The sequence below is a fragment of the Cricetulus griseus genome, chromosome 8 (genome assembly GCF_003668045.3).
Source record: "Cricetulus griseus strain 17A/GY chromosome 8, alternate assembly CriGri-PICRH-1.0, whole genome shotgun sequence".
Lineage (NCBI taxonomy): Eukaryota > Metazoa > Chordata > Mammalia > Rodentia > Cricetidae > Cricetulus > Cricetulus griseus.
Genome location: NC_048601.1, coordinates 89,447,553 through 89,471,968, shown reverse-complemented (window position 1 = coordinate 89,471,968; position 24,416 = coordinate 89,447,553). Strand labels below are relative to the sequence as shown.

General features: G+C 41.3%; 1 protein-coding gene across 1 annotated transcript in view; it reads right to left on the bottom strand.

Moving 5' to 3' along the window:
* The window catches only part of Skap2 (src kinase associated phosphoprotein 2), a 149,901-nt gene that overhangs the window by 9,365 nt on the left and 116,120 nt on the right, over positions 1-24,416 (bottom strand). The window contains exons 10-11 of the mRNA XM_027429626.2: positions 11,675-11,752; positions 6,541-6,653 (exon numbers count right to left, since the gene is read on the bottom strand). Coding sequence (XP_027285427.1) covers positions 6,541-6,653; positions 11,675-11,752 — 191 coding nt within the window. The remainder of the gene's footprint in view (positions 1-6,540; positions 6,654-11,674; positions 11,753-24,416) is intronic.

Genomic DNA, 24,416 nt, shown 5'->3' with positions numbered 1-24,416 from the left:
CAGTAGGTGCCTAGGACACTGCACTGTGTGTGTTCACTTTCTATTGCTTTCTTCTCCCTGTCCAGTAATTACAAAGCAAAGCACCAGGAGCGCAGCAACCCAAACGGAGCACTGTGACAGCCTCGGCCCTGCTCCTACACCTCAACAAGCCTAGTGCCACCTGGGAAGAGGGAACCTCCGGGAAGGACTGCCTCCACCATTTGGCCTCTGAGCATGTCTGTGGGACATTACTGTGACAGTCCAGGCCATTGGGGGAGGTGCCATCCTTAGGCAGGTGGGTCTGGGCTGCTAAGAAAGGTAGCTGGGCATGGCCCAATGAGTGAGCCATCAGCAGCTTTTCTCTGGTTTGTGCCCTAACTTTCCTGATGGATCTGAAAGTACAAACTGAAAGAAAGCCTTTTTTCTTCAAGATGTGTTTTGGTTAGAGTGTTTTAACAAAATAACGGAAAAACAAACAAAAGGGAATCAGATCTTGCACAAAACCAAAAAAAAAAAAAAAAAAAAAAGCAAGTATTAGAAGATTGGAACTTTTTCTAGTTTGTTTTTTAATAGTTAACCATTCAACTATGAACACATGTCACTTGTTAATTTATTAAACACCCACTCTACAAAGCTTTTCTTTTTAAAAATTATTTTAGTCGTGTGTATTGGGGGTGGGGGTATAGTCACATGTGTGCAGTTATCTACGTGCTCAGAGGCATCAGATCCCCATGGAGCTGGAGTTACAATCTGTTGTGAGCCACCTGGAGCTGGGAACCACTCAGGTTCTGCAAGAGCAGTGTATGCTTTTAATCCCTGAATGGTTTCTTAGTCAACAATCTGTCTTTACTCTCTCCTGCCTAATAACCACCCAGGAATTTCTAGCTTCCTCTTACAGAGGTGAGGGAGACATCACACGGGAGTAAAGGCAAAGCATACAATGGCATGAGTGAGTTCCTGCTTTTGAGGCAAGGGTTGGGGGAAAAGGGCATATGATATCACAAACTGTTCAATTTAAGATAAAACAGCAACAACAAAACCCACAATGTGATGCTTTTCTTTATGTCCCCGGGCTGCTTCTGGCAAACTGGGTTATTCAGCACAAAATTAAACCTTGCTACCTGGCTACTTCCTCAGGCAGACCCTCCCATGGCACAGTGGCCCCAGGAACCTCTGACACTGTCTCCTTGCTCACACTCTTTCAAGTCCCTGCAAGTGCTGGGCCACCAGTCAGCCTTGGTCCAGAAGGGAAGGCTGCCTCCACTCTGTGGAGGAGGAAATGGGGAAATACTTGAGCATGTTGCTTGCAAAAGCAGGAGGAGTTCTGCGAGTAGAACTGGAGCATGTCAACAGAGGTGTCTACTGCTGAAGAGGTGGATCTGGGGGAGTATAGAAACAAACGCTATCAGGGCCAAACAAACACAATCACAAGAAAAGGACACTCCTCCTCCTCAAAAGGCTTCAGAATCTGATGACACTCGAGGACCAGATCAGTGTCAGCCACAGTTGTCCCCATGATCTGTCCTGGGCACTCTATTTGTGGTACCCTGGGCCAAATGATCACAAATGAAAAACTGGAACAACTACATATTAAAACAAAACAAAACACCCAACTGTGCCTTTCTCCTGCCAGTGAGACTTTTGATTCATTATTTATAGGTTTGAAGCTGCAAAGCCATACTAAGTAAATCTTTGTATTCTAACAAGAAGTAAATGTTCAATGAGAGTCACAGTTTACCAATCGCTGGGAAATATCAGCCAAACACACATGAAGTACTGCTTACAACTCTAACCAACACAACCTCAAATGCATTTTACTGTACATTCATAACCACTGTTTGATCTACACTTCCTGTTTGGGTCTTAAAAAAATATTTTTAAAGGTTGCAAACCTAAAGCCAGGCATGCCTCTGATGAAAGAGAATGTTCTAGAGTTTAAGAGGCATGCCTCTTTCCTGCTGAAGTATAGCTTGTCTGTTTGTAATTCGCTAAAAATAATTTATTGCCTGAAAAGTAAGGCTGAGAATGTGGTTAGCAATGTACCAACAAGTACAGATTGAAAGATAAACTGTCAGAGGATGTAAATCCCAAACAGCAAGGCAGACTGGCAGGACCAAAGGGGAATATGGGGGGAAGAGTCTGCCCGCTGCCATGTGACCTGGAGCCTACTGATGAAATTAGAATACTGTACAAGCATGATTCCAGGAAAACACCATTAGCTACCAGATTATGTCCATAGTTTGGGAAAAAAATAAAATGGAGATGCAAATAGTAAAATATTTAGCATGATTTGCTGAACAACTAACTAGATTCCAGCCAACAACTGAAATTAAAAATTAAAAGATTTCTACCTCTACTACGGCATTTCCTCTCTTAAAAAAACATCTGAGATCATGCCATGTGTTTCAGAGTTAATTCGCCAACAAAACAGTTATCATGAAAACCATAAATTATACTTTCATCTGTCCCTGAAAATATGCTGTCTTTTTTTGTAGGAAGATAAAAGATTTCTAAATCTACACTAAAATACTGAATTATTTTAACACATTAAAAAACAGCACCAGTCTTATATGACGAGAATGACAAAGCAAAAAGATACTGTTGTCTCCATTTAACCCAAACAGTATTTAGATTTCTTGTTCAAAGGTTGAAACTAAGAAGCACTGGATGCTTTGAGGGAGCGGCTTGCTCAGCTGGAGGGTCACATGACAGTCGCTAATTGAAAAATGTTAAAAAGGGAAGGGGGAAGGGCAGGGGGTTCGCCCTTATTGCAACATTCGAGATTTTCACCGAAGACAAAAAAGGGTGGTGGTGGTGGTGGTGGTGGTGGTGGTGGTGGTGGTGGTGGTGAAGATTTGGAAAACTCTCAAAGAGGCTTAAATTATAAGTATCCAACCTTGGGGCTAGCTGAGCATAGCTGAAGTGCCATCAAGGGTTCCAGGAAAGAGAAAGAAAGAGAGGAAGGAAGGAAGAAGGGAGGAAGGGAAGAAGGGAAGGAGGGAAGGGGGAGAAAAAGAAAGAAATTTGAAATTAAAGCTGTATTTCCATAGAGCTGTATAATGAAAATAGTCTAATCGACAAATTGGCAAAATGTTTTCTACCATTACATTTACAAAATTAAAACACTCGTCACCATAAAGCATGACATTTTATATTTGATTTATCTAAATATTTATATTCAGGGAATATGCCTTTTATTAAACTATTTTGTGTTGCCTTTTCAAAAAGGGCATTCAAAACTGACAAACTTGTGGGCAGTGAGTCAAATCAGCAGTAACATTTCAAATTAAAAGTCAGTGCATTTCTAAGATTAAGGAGCATTTCTTTAAAACTTTTTAAAATGGTTTTATTTATTTAAAAAGTCATGACATTCCCATAAAGTATTCATTTTCGACATTTCCACAAATATTATGTTAGATTCCTTAAAATATATTCTTCCTGTGTATACAATATCCACACAATTCAAAATGATGAACACAATTTTTCATGATTACCGCTAATACTTTATTGACATGAGATGGGAAAGTAATAACCCATAGCTAGATTTAAAGTTGAATTAATGACGCCATTTTGATGGTGCACATTAGCTGCAATTACCTGCACCACTCAATCTGAGCCACTAGATGGAGTGAAAAAATAAATTAAAATGGTAAAAATTTCATACCGTTATCACAAAAATCTAGACAACACTCTAAACAATTTCCAGGCATATAAAATCGTAGTGATTTTATACTGATTATACTTAAAAATCAAATCCTGTGTTTATTTAGTGTGTGTACAACTCTCCCAAGTCAGCCCTGTGCTCCGCTGTGTGGGCCTCAATGAATTCAGGTTGTCAGGGCAAACACAGGCACTTTTACCTGCTAAGCACCTCACCAACCCGACTGCTATCCTTCTAAAAATATACAATACTGGTCCCAACTTGATTCAGAAATTCATTACTGTCTTCTCAAAATCTTGAGTTCGCAATTTATTATTTTAAGCATTTGGAAATCAAACACAGTTATGGTATTAATGTAAGATCTCTGTCTGCCAAATAGACGAAAACTGTGAGGTTACAGCAAGAAAAAGAATCTCGAGCGATTCCTTTCCGAACCTCCCCAGTACAGGGGAACAGAGTCCTCACAAGCACGCTGACTCCATAGCAAGCAGACTGCCAACAGCCCCAGCAAAGCCTGTGGTTCGGGGATTGTCAGGGAGAGCTGGTTGCTGCTCTCTTTATTCTAGCCATGCACCCCCCACTTCAGTCTCCCAGTTGCTGACTGGGAACATGCAATCATTTGGCCTATGGGGGAGATATGGTGGCTAACAAGTTCATACTTCTTGACTCCTCTTTTCAAAAACCCAAATTAGGCCCAGCTAAAATGCCCATCTCTAGAAGGAACCCAATGGACTGACTAACGTTGGAACATGAAGCCTTACAAAGGCCCTACAGAGCAGGACAGTTCTCTTCGGAAAACCGCTTTTAAAAAGTTTAGATGGAAGTGAACACCTCCCGGGAGTTGGGCCACCTCAACCCCAAGTTCTTACATCAAGCTTTATACATAAAATTACAGTCCTTACAAAACACGTTTCTGGGACCTGAACTTCCACCTTGAGCATCCTGGAAGCACACTAGGGTTACACTTTTAATTTCACACGAACAGGAAACAGTGGAAGTGAGCCAAGCCCACGCCACCTTGTCTGTCCTGGGGGCGGGCTTCCCAGAAGCTAAAGTGACTCAGGAAGAAGGCCTTAAGACACATCCACGTGGGCCTTACAAGCTCCACATGTGCAAAAGGAGTACAATGGCTATGCCATTTATCCCTAGAATCTGAAATTTCACAAAGAAGTTAGTCAACTTTTTAATTTTATATACTTGCAGTCAAATTGGTTATAGAAACAGTGAGCTTGGTAAATTTGGGAAAAGATTTCAGGAAAGTTTCCCAATAAGAATTGGGCCAAACAGGGAGAATTCTGTGACACAATTAACTTTAAAGGCTGCTGTTTTAACTCAGGAAAATTATCTGCTCAATAAAGGACTTAACCAAGAGCCATCCTGTGGAGTAAGAAGACACCACGATGGCAATGCCTGGGATCACACCATTGGGAGGCAGAGTGGAATTCAAGACCAGTCTGAGCCAGTTAGGGAAATGAGGGGGTGGGGGCCAGGTTAAGGCACTAGTTCAGTTGCACAACACTTGATTAACAGGAGAAAGGCCGTGGGTTCAATCCCTACTAGTGGTGGTGAGTTGTAGTAGGGCTGGTTACTTACCTGTGACTTCCAAGAACCTAAAATGTCTTTCTGGAAGCAACAACAAATAATAACACACTGTGAGCAAGAACACTGTACGAGGCTTTGGGCATCTTAATAGCCGTTATCACAGCTATCTGCATTCAGTTACTCTTAGTATTCCTTAACCCATCAGTCTACAAGTGCTTATGTATTCCTGGTGCAGAGGATGTGTCCTGGTACTGTGGAAGCTTCACTATGGTGTGAAATTAAGCAGGAGAGAAGGAGTCAAGACTTACAGCCCAAGTACTGAGTGTACTTTTGAGACTCATGGACCTCACTTGTAGAACCAAGAACAGACCATCTTCATTAAGATGCCCACTCTAAGATTCAATGACCAGTTGGGTCAACATTTTCTGTACTAGCCATCCAATGTTAAAATACAACATGGGACCTTATTTTCAAATTCCCATTGTATCTAAAAAAACTTATCCCTCTGAAATATCCAAACTATTTTTCAGATCAATCACATTAAAGTGTTAAGCTTATGACTTATTTAACATTTCCATGCTCATGTTCAAATAATTTCCACTCATCATTTGGTGCTAAGATAGTCTCAAAAGTAGACTTCTTTTTTTTTTTTTTTAAATCCCTATGGTACGGTAGAAAAATTTGAAATGAAAATGAAGAGAGCTCATACATAGTACCAGGAGTATACCACCCTGAGTTTTAGAGCTCACAGGTTCTCCAGTCCAGCATTTCAGAAAGAAGCAGAGACAACTGTTCTTACGAATATAAAGATGAGTCTGTGGCAACAGACTTTGCCACCACGAGTACAAATATAGCGTGTTAAGCTTTAAAAAATTACCTCAACCTGTCTGGATAGAAAAGCATTGCCTTTAAATTGTCGGAACACCAACGTGTTTACACAAAGATGAAAAACTTCTTCTATAAACACAGCTTCCAGGGGAGAATGGCAGGCAAACTCAGAATAAGCACACAGAAGAATAAGAAGGAAGAAGCAAGAAAAACATAATTAATGGCCCAATACCTTACAATGTTAACTTTCACATAAGTATATTGTTTCTGGAGAAGGCAGTAGGTGGATGCCTGCCAAGGCTGGAGTGATAGGTAAACACACTGGTAAGTTGAATCCTGTTATCTGATTGTGTTTAAATTCTGATTATATTCCACTTGACAAAATAATTAATTATTTCGAACTTCCAATTGTTAACAAGGACCCAGAAGAATGCGATTGGCATTTTTCCCTCATGTCGTAAATTCAAATGCAGGAGAACTGAGCTATGTATTTCCCCTTGACAGCTGTCATTCTGGGGGTGCTCTCTTACCTTGCTAAGGATGTAAATCACATCACCACGCTTAAAGGACAACTCGTCAGAAAGGGATCCAGTGCAGTCCCACAGACCCTGGTAAAAATTAGCGTAATCAGTGCTTCTATCTCCTAGAAAAAGGAAGAGAAAGTTGGAGTTATGGCTTGAACCACAGAAAAGAAAGGACCATCCCACACTGCTAGAAGGTTTAAACAGCTCTGGCCTGAATCACGGAACCTCCCAGTGAACCCACGAGAGCCCTCCCCTGAGTGTGTTCATGAAGATCGTTTCAGAAGGATTTGGTTTTCCATGCCCCCTCCCCCTCCATTCTTAATGTAAACCCTGCAGCGGTGGCATTCATATCAGAACAGCAGATGCTGTGTGCTTGCCGCGTGTTCTGAAGAACCACTGGCCGCACTGTATCATCACCGACAGGTATGGGATGGGACAGACACCTCGGAAGTAACCGTATCACTGAGTTTGGAATACTTGATAACAGTAGACTTCAATACACAAATATAAAGCATTTGTACCCAAAGTCTCTCAAAGTTGTCTCTAACATATTTTTGCAATTTTGAAATTGCCATTGCAGATTTTTTTTTTGTCAGTTAGGTCTAGGACATTAGGTTCTGAATAAACATGCGACATATACTGGAGTTATCAGCTCATCCTTCTACTGGCATAAGCACAATGGATGTGATGTGCTCAAACTGCCATACACACCATTAACTGATTGATTATTTAGTGCTCTCCGCTCTGTAATACCACAGTAACTGGGTAACAAATGCTTTGTCACTCACAGTGCGGGTCTCCTGAAACACAGCACACAGTTAAATACACTGGACGCTTTTGTTACACTGAGAACTGTTTCCTGTTTTTAATTTCATGATAATTGAGTTTTGATGAGTTCAGGAAAAAAGAATGCAAGTAATATCAATAAGGCATAAGATGCCCGTGTGTTCGCTAGCCAGGCAGAACACATATGTGCTGACAACTTCCATCTCTGGAATGTCATCTTTGAATCTGAGTGGATAATGTGAAGATGTATGCTAGATCAGGGCTGTCATCTTAGTTTTGTTAGACGGCTTTCACAGCAGGCTCCTTGGCAATCTACACACAGCTAGTCACATCAGCATAGTTAGCACAAAGTATTAATTTATCAGAGGATTTAAAATTCCCCTTAAGGTCTTTAATATTTTTTAAAAAGAGAATCTGAATAACATGGAATCTAAGTATTTATAGGACTCACCTTTTCAATTATATCTGTAAGAAGAAATAAGGACTGGAAAATACAATCAACCAGAATCCCCTGTTAATTTTTATTTTTTAAGAGTGAAAGAGAGGGACAACGGAGCCAGGACAGGATGGGGGGATCTCTACTTTAGCACTTGGGTTTGAAGCACTAAAACCAGCAGGAACACCAGCAGGGACGCGTATAAACCTCAGAATCCAACCAAGAGCTAACAAAGCTTGTGGCCACCCCAGTATCACACCACCCCCACTCCCAAGCTTGTATTAAATAAATTCTGTAAATGGACACTAGAGGGCACTCCAGCTGGCCAGATATCTCCAAACACTGTCAATTTCTTTCTTTTTTTAGAAAAAAAAAAAAAAAAATCACTTAATAATAAAGTGACTGATTTCTTTTAAAAACCACTTATTTAGACAAATAGAGATTTAGAAGTTGAAACATTCCTGTCAGATTAAATCAACTACTAAATGGGTCAAATGTTGCACCCCATGCAGTCTGTCAGTGTCAGCTTGAGAGTCAAGGAATTAGAGCAGAGGGGATGACATCATTTCACATGTGAGGCTCTCCACACAGTTCCAGCCAAGAGGTAGAAGGGCTAAATAACTGTTTCCCCAGCCGGGGCCGGGACATGTTCCCATGCTGCTCAGCCTTAGGTTTGGTCCAAGGATGTGGAGGAAACAAACTTGGCTAGAATCTAAAGCCAGGGTTTTGGCCAAGATGTGGGGTCCCAGTGGGTCCCCAGCCGTCCAGGCACGTCCTCCGGCTTCAGACTCTCGCACAACACTTTCTGTTTAATAGATTTTTTTTTTTTTAAGTAGGGGCAGGGAAGAAAGGACAAAAAGAAAGTATATGGTGTTTTTAATACATGCTCTTATCACGTTGGGGTTTCCCTTCATCTGGACACCCTTGGAGAAACCCCCATTAACACTAATGGGAGTTATAGAAGCAGGCAAGGGAGAGACCTCGTGTCTCTCCCTAGACATTTAAACCTCACTGCTGCAAGGGGGCCACGAAGCCAGCGAGAGGGAGATATGGGGGAAGGATGCATTCTCCACATGCTTTCTATGACCCTGATGGTGACGGGATCCAACAGCCCACCTCAAATCTGTGTCCCACATGTGATTACTGCTGAACAACAATGTGTGCATGTACCGGGCAGCTTATGTACATACGACAGAGGTTCTAGGTGTGAAGAGGAAGCATTGACAATGAGGGAAAGCCAGCAGCATGGGTATCACCCCATCTCTTTGGGAAAGTATGCAGGGCATAAAAAATTAGGAGCAATCTTGTTTGTGGTACGTAGGAAGCTCCTCTAGTTCATCTTCAAAATGGAAGTGTGTCTAAACATCCACAGACAAAAGTTGTGTACAAACATAGCTTTGAAAGCACAGAACGCTCATTAGAATGAGCACCTTTTACCTAGGCCCTGGAAGACAACCCACATGAGACTTTTCTGCTTTGCTTTGTGGTGATGGGGACCAACTGCGGAGCCTTGCTTATGCTAGTCAAATACCCTCCTGCTGCCCCAAGAATCCCTGCCCCAAGATAGGCACGTTTTATAATATGAAACTTCCAGAAGCACGGTTAATGTGGTTTAGCTGTCTTCTGTGAATTAACACTGTTCTAGCTATACCACAATCAGTATTTTGAAAACTACCACACAAAGTTCACCTTGTTATGTGCACTGTCCTAGGGGCATGAGCTATTTTAAAAAGGTAAAAAAAAAAAAAAAAAAGTTAGCTAGCCTTTGAAATGTTTTAGACAATGTGATTTTAAAAATATAAAATAGATATTGAGCAAAGCTAACAGAATTGTTACCAAAGTACAAACTGAACATGTAAACACCAGATACTCTATAAAGGCAAGACTATAAAAAACAAGATGACAATGAATGAAGCATGATGATGACACTTGGAGACCCTCTCCCTGGGTACCACAAACTTGAGAAGTACTTTAGAAAGGGAAGCATATTTTCATAGTGTTGAAAAAAATCAAGAGAGATCTGTGCAAGAAAAATAAAAGTGAAGCAACTTGTTGGAGACAAAATGAACTCAGATTTACTTTTCTATTTTACTGATTACTATTTACACTGATCGTTTTTCATAAAATTAGTCAGTGTAAAAAATACATAACATCCTTGAGTAAGGTTCATGTCATATGATGCTCAGCAAGATAGCAACACCCACCCAAACCCAAAAGATAGCAACACCTTTGTCTACTCAGTGCCCCGTGTGACAAGCTTCTAGTCAGTGACAGCACAGTCATGAGCAAAGGTCACCACCATGCAAAGACACTAAATGTGACTTAAAAGCAGGCCAATGCACGAGAGACAAGAAAGGTTGTAGAACCTTGTGGCTATGGCATGAAAAGCGCATCTACTCACTGTTTCCCCACTACCCTCAAAGGCAAACGCTTGAGGCATGGCCACTGCATCTGTGGAAGGTCTATATGCCTTCTACACATGCACAGAAAATTTAAAAAGAAACCTGTATGCTTTGGGCAGAAACTTCATGATACATAACTTAAAATATATATACCTACTTTACTATCAAGCACAGTGCTTGGGGCTTTACATGCGGCCATGGTTCACAGCTGTGTTTTACAGGACAGTAGTGCAAATTTCTATAATGACTTTGTCCTTGTTTCCTTTTGGAAAAAAAAAAAAAACGACAAAAAAAAAAAAAAAAAAAAAAAAAAAAAACCAAAACCCGAGCCTTCTGCAACAACCTGCTCCCGCCTTCCTGTCCAGGTCCAGAATCAGGCCTCCGTTTCCTTTCCATATGCCACAGTAGGAAGGCCTTGGGAAAGCTACTTCCTGAACACACACTGCTTGTCCACCCTGCTTCTGACAGCTCAAAAGAGTGATGTATGGTCATATCAGCAAGGGGAAGGTGACCCAAACTCCAGGTCTTTACAGGACCTGGGGGTGACAGGGCAGACCTCGCCCCAGCTGGCATGTGGCTATGAAGAGGTGTAAAGTCCTGATAAGAAGGCAGCCATCTCTTCTCTCCCTGTAAAATAATTGCTGGTTTATCAAAACTAACCTCATGTTTGCGCCACAGATAGTTTATCTTGTGCTACTTGGAAATAACAACAAGCAAGTAAAGTTGTCTGTATCGTGTGACTTTGTACATCATGTACAAAGTTATTTTCCAGTCTCGGTCACAATTAGTACTTGGGGCCATGTGCCAGGTGGAAATGGATAATGCAGAATATCCGCCCCAGCCTTCTAGGCAACCAGTGTCCTTTTCTAATTTTTAAGCTGCTGTCACTGGACTCTGGCATTTCTTACCCAATTCATTTGCTTTGTGTGTTAATCATATGCAATGAAGACATGCATGGCCAACATTTAAACAGGCTGCAGATCAATTAGCGGTCTTAAGTTTATCTGATTTTTATCAAAGAAGACAGAGCTGTGGGTCGATTGTCAGAGCCTGTGTCAAGTTGACCTTTTCAGAGATGTCTACATTGCCAGTCCCCTGGGCAACTTGTTGTCCCCTGTTAGTCTCTGAATGGCAGAAGTCTCTTCTGCTCAAGCACAAAGTATACACAGATGTCTATATTACATTCTTATAGGTTTGACAGCAACTGCATGTTGTATCTATAAACTGTCCTTTAGCAGTGACACTTCCTCAATGATGATAAGCTAATTTATGCAACTAAATCTCCTTTGTGCAGAAATGAAAGCTAATTGAGTCATTACAAAGTAATTCAGGAAGGAATACCTTGTATAAATTGGCTTACTTTATAAATCCTTCTCAAGTGGTTTTCATGCATCCTAAATGGGACTAAGCAGCTTCTCAGCCAGAAGACATACAGACCAAACAAGCCAACTGCTCCGGGGAGCTGTGCAAACACCTCCAGAGAGTTAGAAAGTGACTAGAACAGTGCCAGGCTTACCGGAGGGATGGGGTGTGCTGTCCTGGCTCCCCTTCCCTTGCTCGTCCATCTTCACCGAAGCAGCATCCTCTTCCTCCTCTGCAAATAAACAGATAAGTGGCACACTAACCAGGCCCTGTGTTCCTTCACAGCACCCACCCCGATGAAAGAGCTGAAGTCTATGGCACTTAAACGATCACCTTTAAAAGCACGAGACACTCAAGATCTGAATTCCCCTGTTAATAACCAAACAGCAACCTCAGCAAGGCTTAAGCTGACCTGACACAATGTAAGATATGCACTACTGTGCTGCATATTTGTTTGAAATACTTAGAGAATCTTGTCTAGAGCAACCTCAAATCCAGTACAGCCCTTAAATCTAGTAAAGTAACAGCCAGCATCACACAGATATGCTACATTATACTGAGTAGCAGAAACAGTGCAATCAAACCACAGTCCCTAAAACATCAAGACGGCACAGGGGAAAATGTGTGATATAAAATATAGATAACCTGGAAGTCATCAATTGTCAGACATGTTCATTCGTTTCCTCACGTAATCCTCTCACAAGATGGGTCCTAACACTTCAAGGTAATTCCCCAAATAATACTGTGGGTCTCCTATGTGTCGAATACTACGGAGGAAAGCTTTGTAGATGAGTGGTTATAAGTCATCATTCTACAGACGATTGAGATGTAGAAGGGGGCAAACTTCCAAAGCACATGATTGGAACTTGAGTCTGTGGTGTAAACCATGTTCTCTATCCTCCCTGTAATCAGTGCTTTGCTCAGATTTTTTTTCTCCCACACACTCTAAGCGCATTCTCTTGCCAGGATATGGAACAAATAACACAAAGTTAAATTTTTAGGTTTTTAAAAATTTAAAAACAGAATCAAACTATGTCACTTTTTTTCTACTAAAAACAGATGTATTACATCATTATTTTCCCTACTTAAGGACTTATATAAAAAACCGAAAAATATTTAATGTAGCATACCAAAGAAAAACTAAATTAAAACAATCCTACCTCAAGAATAATCCACAATGTATATGTAATATATACATTGGTAGCCACAATGAATATGAAATCAATCAACCAGTCAACCAATTTTCACTGAGGATTACCTATGTGAGAGGGAACATTTGCCAAGAAGGCAAAGGAAAGATGCTTGGCCCTGAGGAGACCTGAGGGAAAGGAGCTAACAAGGGACATCACTGATGTGGGGATGCCAAGCACCCAGTAGTGCAGGGGGAATCCCTCAAGCCAGGACCAACACAAGAGCTGCAAAACACAAAGAATTTTAAGGTCAGATGAGATGCTCTTTCCAGATCCACAGAAGAGCAACTTAGCGAGCAATTCCGGCACAGGCACACTCACTGGACAAAGGAACTTGGTACTCTTGGGAAGAACAAGACAGGGGAGAATGTAAGAAATGGGGGCCCGTCTGGTGGGCAGTGAGAGCCCTAGAAGGTCTCTAGCAGACAGGGAAGGGCTGAAACTGCTTTAAAAATGATCATTAGATCCCATTGTCTCCGATGGTCTGAATGAGGGGCGTGGGGAGCCTAGATAAAGAGGAAGGAAGTCCTGAACTGAAGGGCAGAGGAAACGGGAAGGAGATGTTGGGAGAGGTCGAGGAACCAGAATTGATAAGCTTTGTGCCTGCCTGCCTGCCTGCCTGCCTGCCTGCCTGCCTCAATATTTTAAGGCTCGGGTCTAGAGACTAGAGGGCAAATGGACATACCGTCACTAAGAGGCTAGCCCAGATAATCTGTGTTGTTGGGGGAGGAACACAGAGTTGTTTTTGCAACCGGATAGGGTTCATACCAGAGAAAAGGGCAACTCTAAAGTATTAGAAAAGTCTCCTGTACATTTTAACTAGTGATTAATCAACACCAGGATTTGAAGCAAGCTTCAGAGTTACTGTGCTTAGAAGTCAAATATAAGTGGTTTGAGTTTATATAATTCAACTCAGACAAAATAATAAAAGCTCCAAAATAAGGAGCAGCTGGAACTATTTGTCTTCATGCACACTGCTGAGTTAACCTCGGTAATTTAATACGGGACACTTCTTTTAACAACCGTGTCTCACTTTGGCTAAATCTCAAGGACTACTTATCACGAGCGGGTTGTTTATAGGGTGTTCTCACATAAACTCGAAAGGCAGAAACTTACAGTTAATCCCACCTACTCTTTTCACAGATGGTACATTTATTTTAAAGGTGAAAGATGGAGCTTGCCTTGCCTTTCTCTTTCCTTCATATCCACTCTCACCAGTCTGGCTACAAACCCAGGGGTATTAAGGGGTAAAGACCATAAGAACGCTTGTCCTTAGTCAAGCATAACCACAGCTAGGTAGGAAACACTATTTTGGGCTTTCAAAAAGAAACTGGGATTTAGACTCACCATCCAATGTTTGCATCAACATACCATAAAAATAATGGTAAGAATTAAATGGAAAAGTTAACAACAAAATTTGAAGAATTTATTACCACAAATTCATCTTTAGTTTATTAAAATGTGTCTATAGGATATGCTAAGGATTGTATTGGTGTGGGAAAACTGCCTCTAAGTCATGATTATTAAATCATCAAAATAATGACATTAAAATATCTGAGCACCAATATTTACAGAAAAGCCTCTGTGAGGCCATCCTTGTAGGCAGTCTTGGGGAGCATGAGAGGCTTCTGCGACGCTGCCTGCTTGCATTTCAAAACTGTACTGACATTTGAGGTGAAAACCTTATGCAATCCATCCGTCAAGTTTTCTAAATAAGATTTAACAATTCATTCATCTTGGCCCCAACAATACAAATAGCTTCCACATAAAAGACAAACTCAAATTTTGTTTGTTTTTAATTTTAGAGGATAATATTCACAATGGATATTGACGAGAGCCTGGTACAAAGAAAGGTACTGACTAAATGCTGTGAACAAATGGACCCCCAAATCAAGGAAGTCCTAACGTTCATTTATTAACAGAGAAAACCCTCCCCATACCACTAAAAGCCACAGAAGAATAACTAAAATTCCAGGCAATAATTACCTTCATCCCATATTAGAAATACATACTTTCACATGTTATTTTACTTAGATTTACTATTAAACATACTTTATTATCCTGCTGAGGCACAATGTCATTATATAATACTAATTAATACCTCAAATAGTCAATGTTTGTGGGTTAATATATTCCATTCAACATTTTAATAACAGTAAACAAAAACAGCTCAGCTATGCAATAAAATCCATCAAACCACACAGATGGTTATAAGGTTTTCATTATGTGGTTTCCATAGCAATCATATTGCAAATCTGGAAGCTTCTTGCAAATAAGCAGCTTGTATTTACATGCCTCTCAGCTGCAACACAAAACCCTCCAACACACTAAGTTATTATTCCAATCACACAGTGTTAGAAGAATAATCCGGAGGTTGCTTTGTGATCAGACAAGATGAAAATAAAGCAAGTTAAGTGCCAAAGATAATCAAATGCAGTCAGCACTGGCTAATCAGTGTCTTCTAGAAATGTCTGGTAGTCAGAAAGGTTACTCTAAGCCCTGTCAGAAAGAGGAAACTTCCAGAAGCCTTCGGACCCACACAATCCCAGAGCCTAACTGCAGCCACATCTTTTTTTAATGGCTGCTTGTCCTCCTTCCTGGGTTGAACAAGGACAGGAAGAAGAAAAGAGCCAATCTTTTCAAATCTTTTTAGGAAAGTCCATGCTAGGAAATGCTTACTATGAAAAATCTGGGACTTCCCCTCTCCTTTATATTAAACCATTTAATTTGAAAATTGGTCCAGCTTCCCAGCAAATGAATTAATATCTACAAGGATCACAAATTTGTGCAGCTATGTGATGTTTGCAATAGTGCTGTTTCTAGCTAACTAATTAATGTTCCTACTTTTGGGATAAATAATCAAAAAGAAAAATGCTTAAGCACCATGCTTGAGAAAGGCTACAGACTCTTGGTTAGCACTGAGACAAGCAGTGCAAAGGTAGACATTACAGTCTCTCCCAGGGAAAGGAAGGCAGCACACGAAACTTGTTTGTCTCACGACTGATCAGATTTCTCATGGGCTGCCTTCAGGAACAGTGCGTGGTTACTGAATTACAACGTATTCTAAGTTCAACCGGTAGTGCATAAAACTCTCTCTTTTTTTTTTTTTTAAATCGGGTGTGATAACGTTTTTAAGATTTTATTTATTTATTATGTATACAACATTCTGCTTCCATGTATCCCTGCAGGCCAGAAGAGGGCACCAGATCTCATAACAGATGGTTGTGAGCCACCATGTGGTTGCTGGGAATTGAACTCAGGACCTCTTGGAAGAGCAGCCTCTGAAACATCTCTCCAACCATCTTAACCTCTGAGACATCTCTCCAACCCAGCATAAAACTCTTACAATGTATCTTAGAAGAAAAAAATTATTCTCTGAAATACGACTTCAGTTTAGATCACTACCTGCCCAGGGTTCACTTGATTATGTAATCATGTGGCTTTTTCCCCTCAAGAATAGTTAATATTTATTGCTTAAATATCCATACTATCCATGTTTAAATCCATTATGTAACTAAATACTCCAATAACTCTATGAGGCATTGCTAGGCACTATTTTCACTTTTTTCCTCGTTATTTTATAAGTGCAAATGATGAAATTTATGGAGCCCGAGTAACTTGCTCAGGAGACAGCTAGTTAGGACATATATAAGAAAGGGTTAAACTCCAGGCACATACTAGGAAGCCATAATGTCTCTTTGACTTTTATTAAAATTTCAACTTGCTGAGAGTATTGTAAAGTAATTGCAAGTACAAGGCTCTGGATACTTCCACACACACACATACACACAAATTCATAAACACAGCCTGATGAGTTCATTTAGGTTTGCTTATTTGTCTTTAGGGCTGACTGCTTGAGACTGGATCACCTATGAGGTGATCCCTGGAGAAGACTGGCTCTCCCTTCTCAGGAGCCATGGTTCACCTGGAGCTCTTGATCTACAAGGGGAGCCCTATGAGATTACCCCACACATTTTGGCAATAACATGTAATGTTACTAGCTTAATGTAAGTTGGCCAACTGAACAGAAAAAATCTTTTTGAAGTCTCATATACACATAACTGAATGTTTTGAATTTGCAAGCCTTTCCAGATCTCACTCTCCCTCACTGCCAAACTTGTGCATCTCTTGCCTGTATGGGTCCTCTTGACTCTCTTCTCTTTACAGCCTTTCCTCCAGCCTTCATAGCTTATCACAGGCTAGGTGAGAGAATACAGAGTTAGGGGTCATGTATATAACCCCGTTCCCAGTATTGTTCCCATATTTGCACCATAACACAAGGACTGGTATTTTGTGTCTTCAGTCCCCATATGCCACACGATCATCTACTCAGGGATGGACACTTTAGAGCCTGAGCCCTTGACAAGGCGAGCAGGTCAGCTCATGGCTCCAGTGTGGAGGTGTTCTTTCAAGTGCTGTGCATAGCAAGACTGAATCATCTTTGCATTTCCATGTAAGCACGTTTCCTTACTAAGTGTAAGGAAGAAAATAAGCCTGCAGACTTGGAAACAAACTTGCTTTCAGTCAGGACATATTAAAAATGGTACCGAATTTTGGAACCTGTGTTGGTGTTAGGGATGTTTGAGAGTGCGAAAAACTTCAGCTGAAGACAGAGCTAGGAAAACAGAAAGGCAAAGTTTCATGCTGTTGGCACTACAGATTGTTATTCTGGTTCCAAAGTGCACTAAAAAGATGGCTTCACATACAGTGTGCGGTGCTGTCTTGCCTGCCCATCTGTGTGAAAATGTCTGCCATGGCCACAAACAGCAGACACTTAAGAAAATAATCCACCCTAGAGTGAAGTGTGTGTGTGTGTGTGTGTGTGTGTGTGTGTGTGAGTGATGTGTGTGTGAGTGTGTGGTGTGTGTGAGTGTGTCTCTCTGTGTGTGTGTGTGTGAGTGTGTGAGTGTGTGTGAGTGTGTGTGTGTGAGAGTGTGAGTGTGTGTGTGTTGTGTGTGTGAGTGGTGTGTTGTGTGTGTGTGTGGTGTGTTGTGTGTGTGAGTGTGTGAGTGTGTCTCTGTGTGTGTGTGTGAGTGTGTCTGTGTGTGTGTGTGTGAGTGTGTGTGAGTGTGTGTGTGAGAGTGTGAGTGTGTGTGTGTTGTGTGTGTGAGTGGTGTGTTGTGTGTGTGTGTGGTGTGTTGTGTGTGTGTGTGTGAGTGTGTGTGTGTGTGTGTGTGAGAGTGTGAGTGTGTGTGTGTGTTGTGTGTGTGAGTGGTGTGTTGTGTGTGTGAGTGTGTGAGTGTGTCTCTGTGTGTGTGTGAGTGTGTCTCTGTGTGTGTGTGAGTGTGTGTGAGTGTGTGTGTGAGAGTGTGAGTGTGTGTGTGAGAGTGTGAGTGTGTGTGTGTTGTGTGTGTGAGTGGTGTGTTGTGTGTGTGTGTGGTGTGTTGTGTGTGTGAGTGTGTGAGTGTGTCTCTGTGTGTGTGTGTGAGTGTGTGTGTGAGTGTGTGTCTCTGTGTGTGTTGTGGTGTGTATGTGTGTGTGTGTGAGTGTGTATGAGTGTGAGTGTGTGTGTGTGTGGTGTGTTGTGTGTGTGAGTGTGTGTGTGTGTGAGTGAGTGTGTGTGAGTGTGTGTGTGTGTGTCTCTCTGTGTGTGAGTGTGTGAGTGTGTGTGTGAGTGTGTGTCTCTGTGTGTGTTGTGGTGTGTATGTGTGTGAGAGTGAGTGTGTGTGAGTGAGTGAGTGTGTGTGTGTAGTGTGTTGTGTGTGTGAGTGAGTGTGTGTGAGTGTGAGTGTGTGTGTGTGTGGTGTGTTGTGTGTGTGAGTGAGTGTGTGTGAGTGTGAGTGTGAGTGTGTGTGAGTGTGTGTGTGTGTGTGTGTGTGTGTACCAACAGTAATTAAAAATAAGAGAGGCTGTGAATTTGAGTAGAGGGCACAGGAAAAGGAAGGAGGAGGAGGAGGGAGGAAATGATATAGACATAGTATTCATATGAAATTCCCAATAAATAAAGCAAAATGGAAAACATGTGTTTTTACAAAGATACAAGCATGTGCCTAAGTTTTAGTCTTAAACTTCAGAACCAACAGAAGTGTGCGATGGCAGAAGTGGCAGAGTCACGTGTGCTCTCCACAAACTGGGTGAAGAGTGGCCTGCCCTGCCCTCTGCTTACTCATGTGATTACACGGGGCGTCTGGCCGGTTACCTGTGTGCAGCCCTTTGGAGCACAGAGAATGAATCTAGCTTGGAGCAGCCTGAGGACTGGAGGACAGCTATGTGATAACCAGACTTCTCAGGGGGGAGAGAAAAGAGACCAAGTTCATTACCTTAGGAATGAGCTCCTTTTTCTCAACAATTTCTGAATTTAGTAACCAATAAGGCCAACAGCAAATTTAAGGCACAAAACAAGCAACAGTTGCTCAATTGTACAATCAAACTAGGTTAAAAGTCATTAAGTTGGATATTCTCAATGGTTTAAGATGAAATGCCAACACTGTAGCACAAATGAAAAGGGAAATGTCACTAATGTATAATAAATTTATGTTATATTAAAACTGATCTTTAAACAAAGTTTTGAAAATAAGAATTCTTTAAAAACGCATTGTATATTTTACATTGCAGTTGGAATGGTGAGGAAAACACCCCAACTCAAGCAAAGAGCTTGTCAGACAGAAATGGGAAAAACAAGCTCTGAAGGGGAAGACATTTGTTCACTTTGCTCACTTCATTAAGGAGGAAGTGGAGGTGCTGAATGCCTGGATGAACGACACGCAGCCTGCACTGTCTACCACCTGTCACACAAGTGGGCCGTGTATGTTCCTAAACATGGCTGTTGCCTGCTGCTGAGGCACCTCCGTTTCAGAAGCACTTTGCCCTCTTCAGGCAAATGCAGCAGGTGAGGAAAAAAAACAGCTTAGAAGTGGAGTCCTGAACCGGGCAAGATGGCCCACGCCTGTAATGGGAATGCGGTGGCAGGGAGGGGGGGGCAGGAAGACAATAGAGAATCTGCACCCAGCCTGGGCTACAGTGAGCTCCAGGCCAGAGCTACAGTCTCAAGCCAAGCAATGAAACAAGTTCTAATAGACCAGATCCTTGCTGTCTGTTGGAAGCAACTGTGTCACTGACCCTACTCCTCCACATTCTGGGTGTGAGTTTATGAAACACAGATCCCAGTTTAAGAGAAGACTCTTTGCTGCCTTATAAATTTGTTAAAAATTCAGTAATTTTCTTAACCTAACAGAGTCGCAATAAATAATTTTTGTTATAAAAAGTTCTTTTTGGTTCTGCTTTTCTGACATAACTAAAGTTCCTTTTTAATGTAAGTTAACTTTTACTTATTCTAATTATGAAAATCATTGTCTACACTTGACTAGAAAATAGAAAAATGGCAATTAAGTGAAGAGAAAAAGGAATTTTTAAAATTTACACTGATTTAAAAATAACCACTACTGATACCTTGAAGGCCATGTTTATTTAGTAAGGATTTCGCTTTAAAAAGTTATTTTATTAACAATAGCTCAGGGCTGGAGAGATGTCTCAGAGGTTAATAGCACTGACTCTCTCCCAGAGGACCTCGGTTCAATTCCCAGCACCTACATGGCAGCTCACGACTGTCTGTAACTCCAGTTCTAGGGGATCCAACACACACACACACACACACACACACACACGCACGCACGCGCACGCACGCACGCACGCACGCACGCACACGCATGCACAAGCAAAACACCAACACACATTTAAAAAAAGAATATCTCAAATGCATATGTATTTTATTGTCCCCAAACATTTATTTTCCTAAATGTGTATGTTATTTATAAATTATTTTAATCCCTTTTTAGAAAGTAATTTTGTCAATGTAGGTTGTTCAAATTTCATTAAGCAAAAATAGTACCTAATCATGTTAGTGATTAGATTAACTATAATGTGGATATCTCATTTGCTCTTCAAGTGCCTATAATATTTTCATTAAAAAACAGGCTTATTAATGCAGGCTCACACAACACAGCTTTGGCTGTTTCCTTTGCTTCACAGATACCATTCTTATTTGAATGACTGACAAACAGTTACCTAAACTTGAGGATCTGGCAGACACTGTCTTAGAAATAAAGTGCATGTGGTTTTTTGGGGGGAACACATGGCACCATTTATTTTCAATGACAGAATTTAGCTTTCAAGCAAACACTACAACTTTAGAAACTTGCCACCACCACTGTAAGCCACTGACAACCTCCAGCACTGACTTTGCTGATGAGAGACAATAGTAACAGCATGCCCTTTAAAACTGTGTCCATATTTGGATTCTAAATAATGTAGTAAACCAACATTTTCCACACGACAAATGTCTGGTGTCACAGACTCACACAGGACTTGCTGTTCAAGTGCAAGACAGACTTTTGAACTTGAGTGTGAAAAAGCATGGAAAGTTCACTGGTGTTCTTTCAGATCCACCTGCACCGAAGCTTCTACTGTTGCCTGTGGAGTCTGGGGCCAGCGATAGGAACACACAGAATGACCTGCAAGGGCCATCAGAGGACACCCCCCCTTTCCCTTCTGTGGCTGGCTGGACTGGAATTGCATTAACACATCACAGCACACCAAATGTGGAAGCAAGACATGAAGTCTAATGTCTTTTCAGAGAGATGTAACAGATGCAAATCATATATTCTTCCTCTGACTAATTCTGAGGGGAAAAAAAATGAAGGTGGTTTTATTTTTCTAGAAATAAATTATACATATGTAATAAGTTTATCATTACAATTTTAAGGTTCATTTAAAAATAAACTTTATTATTTTTTTTTTTGGTTGGGCAGTGGTGGTGCACACATTTAACTCCAGTACTTGGGAGGCAGAGAAAGGTGGATCTCTGTGAATTTGAGGCCAGCCTGGTCTACAGAGCTAGTTTCAGGACAGCCAGGACTCTACAGTAAAGACCTGACTCAAAAAACAAAATCAAAAACAGAAAAAAGAAAACCCATAAAAGTCTCAGTTTTAGTTCTGATGTTCTGATACACCAGACATTGAGCAGTGTAACCTTTACAAACAAAAGCTTTTGGAAGTCGAAATCATTCTTACAACTACCCAGGGATCCTTTAGCACACTTGTTCTTTGGTTTTTTTGTTTGTTTGTTTTTTAAAGAATGCTGCTCTGTATTTTTCAGAGTAGGTTTAGCTAAATATCTAAACAGTGTTCATCCACTCTAAGAAAAAAAAAATTATCTTGCTAGCCTGGAACACTAACCATTATTTTATGTTTCTGAAGCACGCAAGCTCAGGATTGAATTGTATTATACTGTTGACTCATATTGAGCTGGTAAGTAAAATATCTTTGTGGGTTATTTTCCTTTCCTACAAAGCCAAGTCTCTCCTTTCTTACATTTTGCAACTAGACTGTTGGAGCAAGGGCACATCCTATAACATTTTGCCTGATTAGATTTGACCCATGGCTTCAGTGAATTGAGAGCAGGCCTGTATTTCTTCCTCCAAGGTAATGACCACAGTGAATGACCAAAGATACTCACAAAATCAATTAATTAGTACCAGACGGCACAGTTGTAGACTCGGTTACCTTGTGAGAGTCCTGGTCACCAGCTTTAAAAAGTTCTCCTACTGTCTATCATTTCTGTGAATCTTACTGAGTCCAAGTAATTAGGGTTTCATCTTCCAGGTGGCAGAAGGACTCTGTTAGTAGCTTCTCCTTCTTTGCCATCTTCTCAGAAGTCTCAATGACCTAAAATTTACAGAACCCCTCTGCAGTGGGCCCTAGGTGCCTACTTCAGAACAGCCTGGGGGGGGGGGTCACCAAAATGTAGTCCTATTTTCCTCCCAGGTTCACTCACTAATAAGCAGTTGCATAGCAACCTTCTCAAAGTCTATCTCAGCTAAGCCCAACTTCAGACACTACAAACTCCTAATCTCTACAAAGGTTCAAAATTTATTATAAGACTGCATACTTCTAACACCTCTCTTGTTCTTCATAGTTAACTCTAAATAGGCAATTCAGCAAATTCATTTTCAAGTCCTCTTGTGATGTAGTTTCACCTGGGCCAGAAGCCAAATATAAGTCCTACTCATCTTGAAGACATGGCTCAACCAATCTCAGAACCAGGAAGCTTTCCACACACCCAGCAGGCAACTAGCCACTGTTTCCCGTGTGCTCCTGTATGCATGGAGACCTCCATTCATGACCTGCTCTTTGGAAACATTTGTTTCCTAGTCTACTTTCACCAGGCATGATCTCCCTGAGAGCTTTTTTATATTACCACAGACTAGCATAGGGGATGGGACAAAGTGGTCTCTAAGAATGTTTGTTGAATCAAAAGTTAAATGGATTTGGCTAGGTAAGTATTCCACTGGACTTCTGTTACTGCTTGCTAATATCAGCAGTCGGGATAATTCTGACAGAAAGGGAGTAAATCACCAGAAATGGAGCCATTTTCTCTGAGCTACTGTCCTTACTAGGTCCAGAAACAAAGCACACGCTACTATACAGTTTCTTCTTCACGGATCAGAATCTGCACATTTCAGGTATTTTCACAGGCTTCTTCAAAAACTGCACCCATTAAATACATTCTAGCACAAAGAAACTTGTGTTTTCATACCCCTGACTTTTCTCCCTCCCTGAGTTTGTTTATAATTAAAATCCAAACAGAAGTTTAAAACGCATATGGGCTTTAATGGCATTCATTTGTGTCTAGTCTTCCTCCTTAGTTCTGGGATCCAGCTTCTAAAGTCTATCAGATCTACCCAGGTGATGGCTCACCCTTCCCTGCTGGTTAGCATAGATTATGATGACAACTACTTTTGTCCATTTCACCTCCATAATTAAACCAGGTAGAGTTGAACAGCTTCCCTATTTATTTCCTGTATCCTTTAGCCCCACTCACTTTCAATGTTACTTTCACTCATAGCCTCCACCTGAAGAAGGAAGATATGATAACATAACCATTTTCTTACTTATTGCCCTTTCTGAATTTTGGTCTTTGTGTGTACATGCATGTGGGTGTGTTAGTACATGCAGACAGGTGTTAACACATGGAGGTCAAAGGACAACTGTGCATCTTGGGTCTCGCCTTCCACTTCCTTTGAAATCGTCTCTTGTTCTCTGCTGTGTGAAGCAAGCACTCTCTCAGGAATCCTCCTGTCTCAACCTCCTGTGCTTCAAGGAGCACTGGCGTTACAGATACATGTGACTTTACATGGGTTCTTGGGACCCAAATTTTGATCCTCAATGTCAAGCACTTTACCCACTAAGCCATCTCTCTCCCTAGCCACTCTTATCCTACATAAACTTTGTATCAGTCCCTCTAGGTTGAAAGTCCCAAGTTGCTGATATCAGAAAAATCAAGCATCCTAACTGGGGTTCAAGAGTCACTCTCAGCTCCGCAGTTCTTTGGGCTTGGTTGGCTGTGTCCAACTGTAACAGATACTGGTGCCTAGAAGGTCTCAGTCCAAGGAGTAGAAAGGATCAAGCACACAGTCAAGTAACAGTCCCGCCTGGACTGCTCCATTGCTGCTGTATGCTTTCTCTGCATATGTAACTTCCAGTTGGAGCCTTCATGATGAACCATGTCAGCTTATCACCTACATGTGTTGTTCACCCAGGGCAGTGGCTCCCAAGACTTCAGCAGGTATCAGAAATATCTATGGGTCTTGTTAAAGATCCAGAGGCTATGACCCATACGTAAAAATCCTGTTTCACTAGATTTGGGGGAAATTTTTGAATATACAAGTTGCCAGCCCGTGCTGCTGGTCCAGGGACAACGCTTTGAGA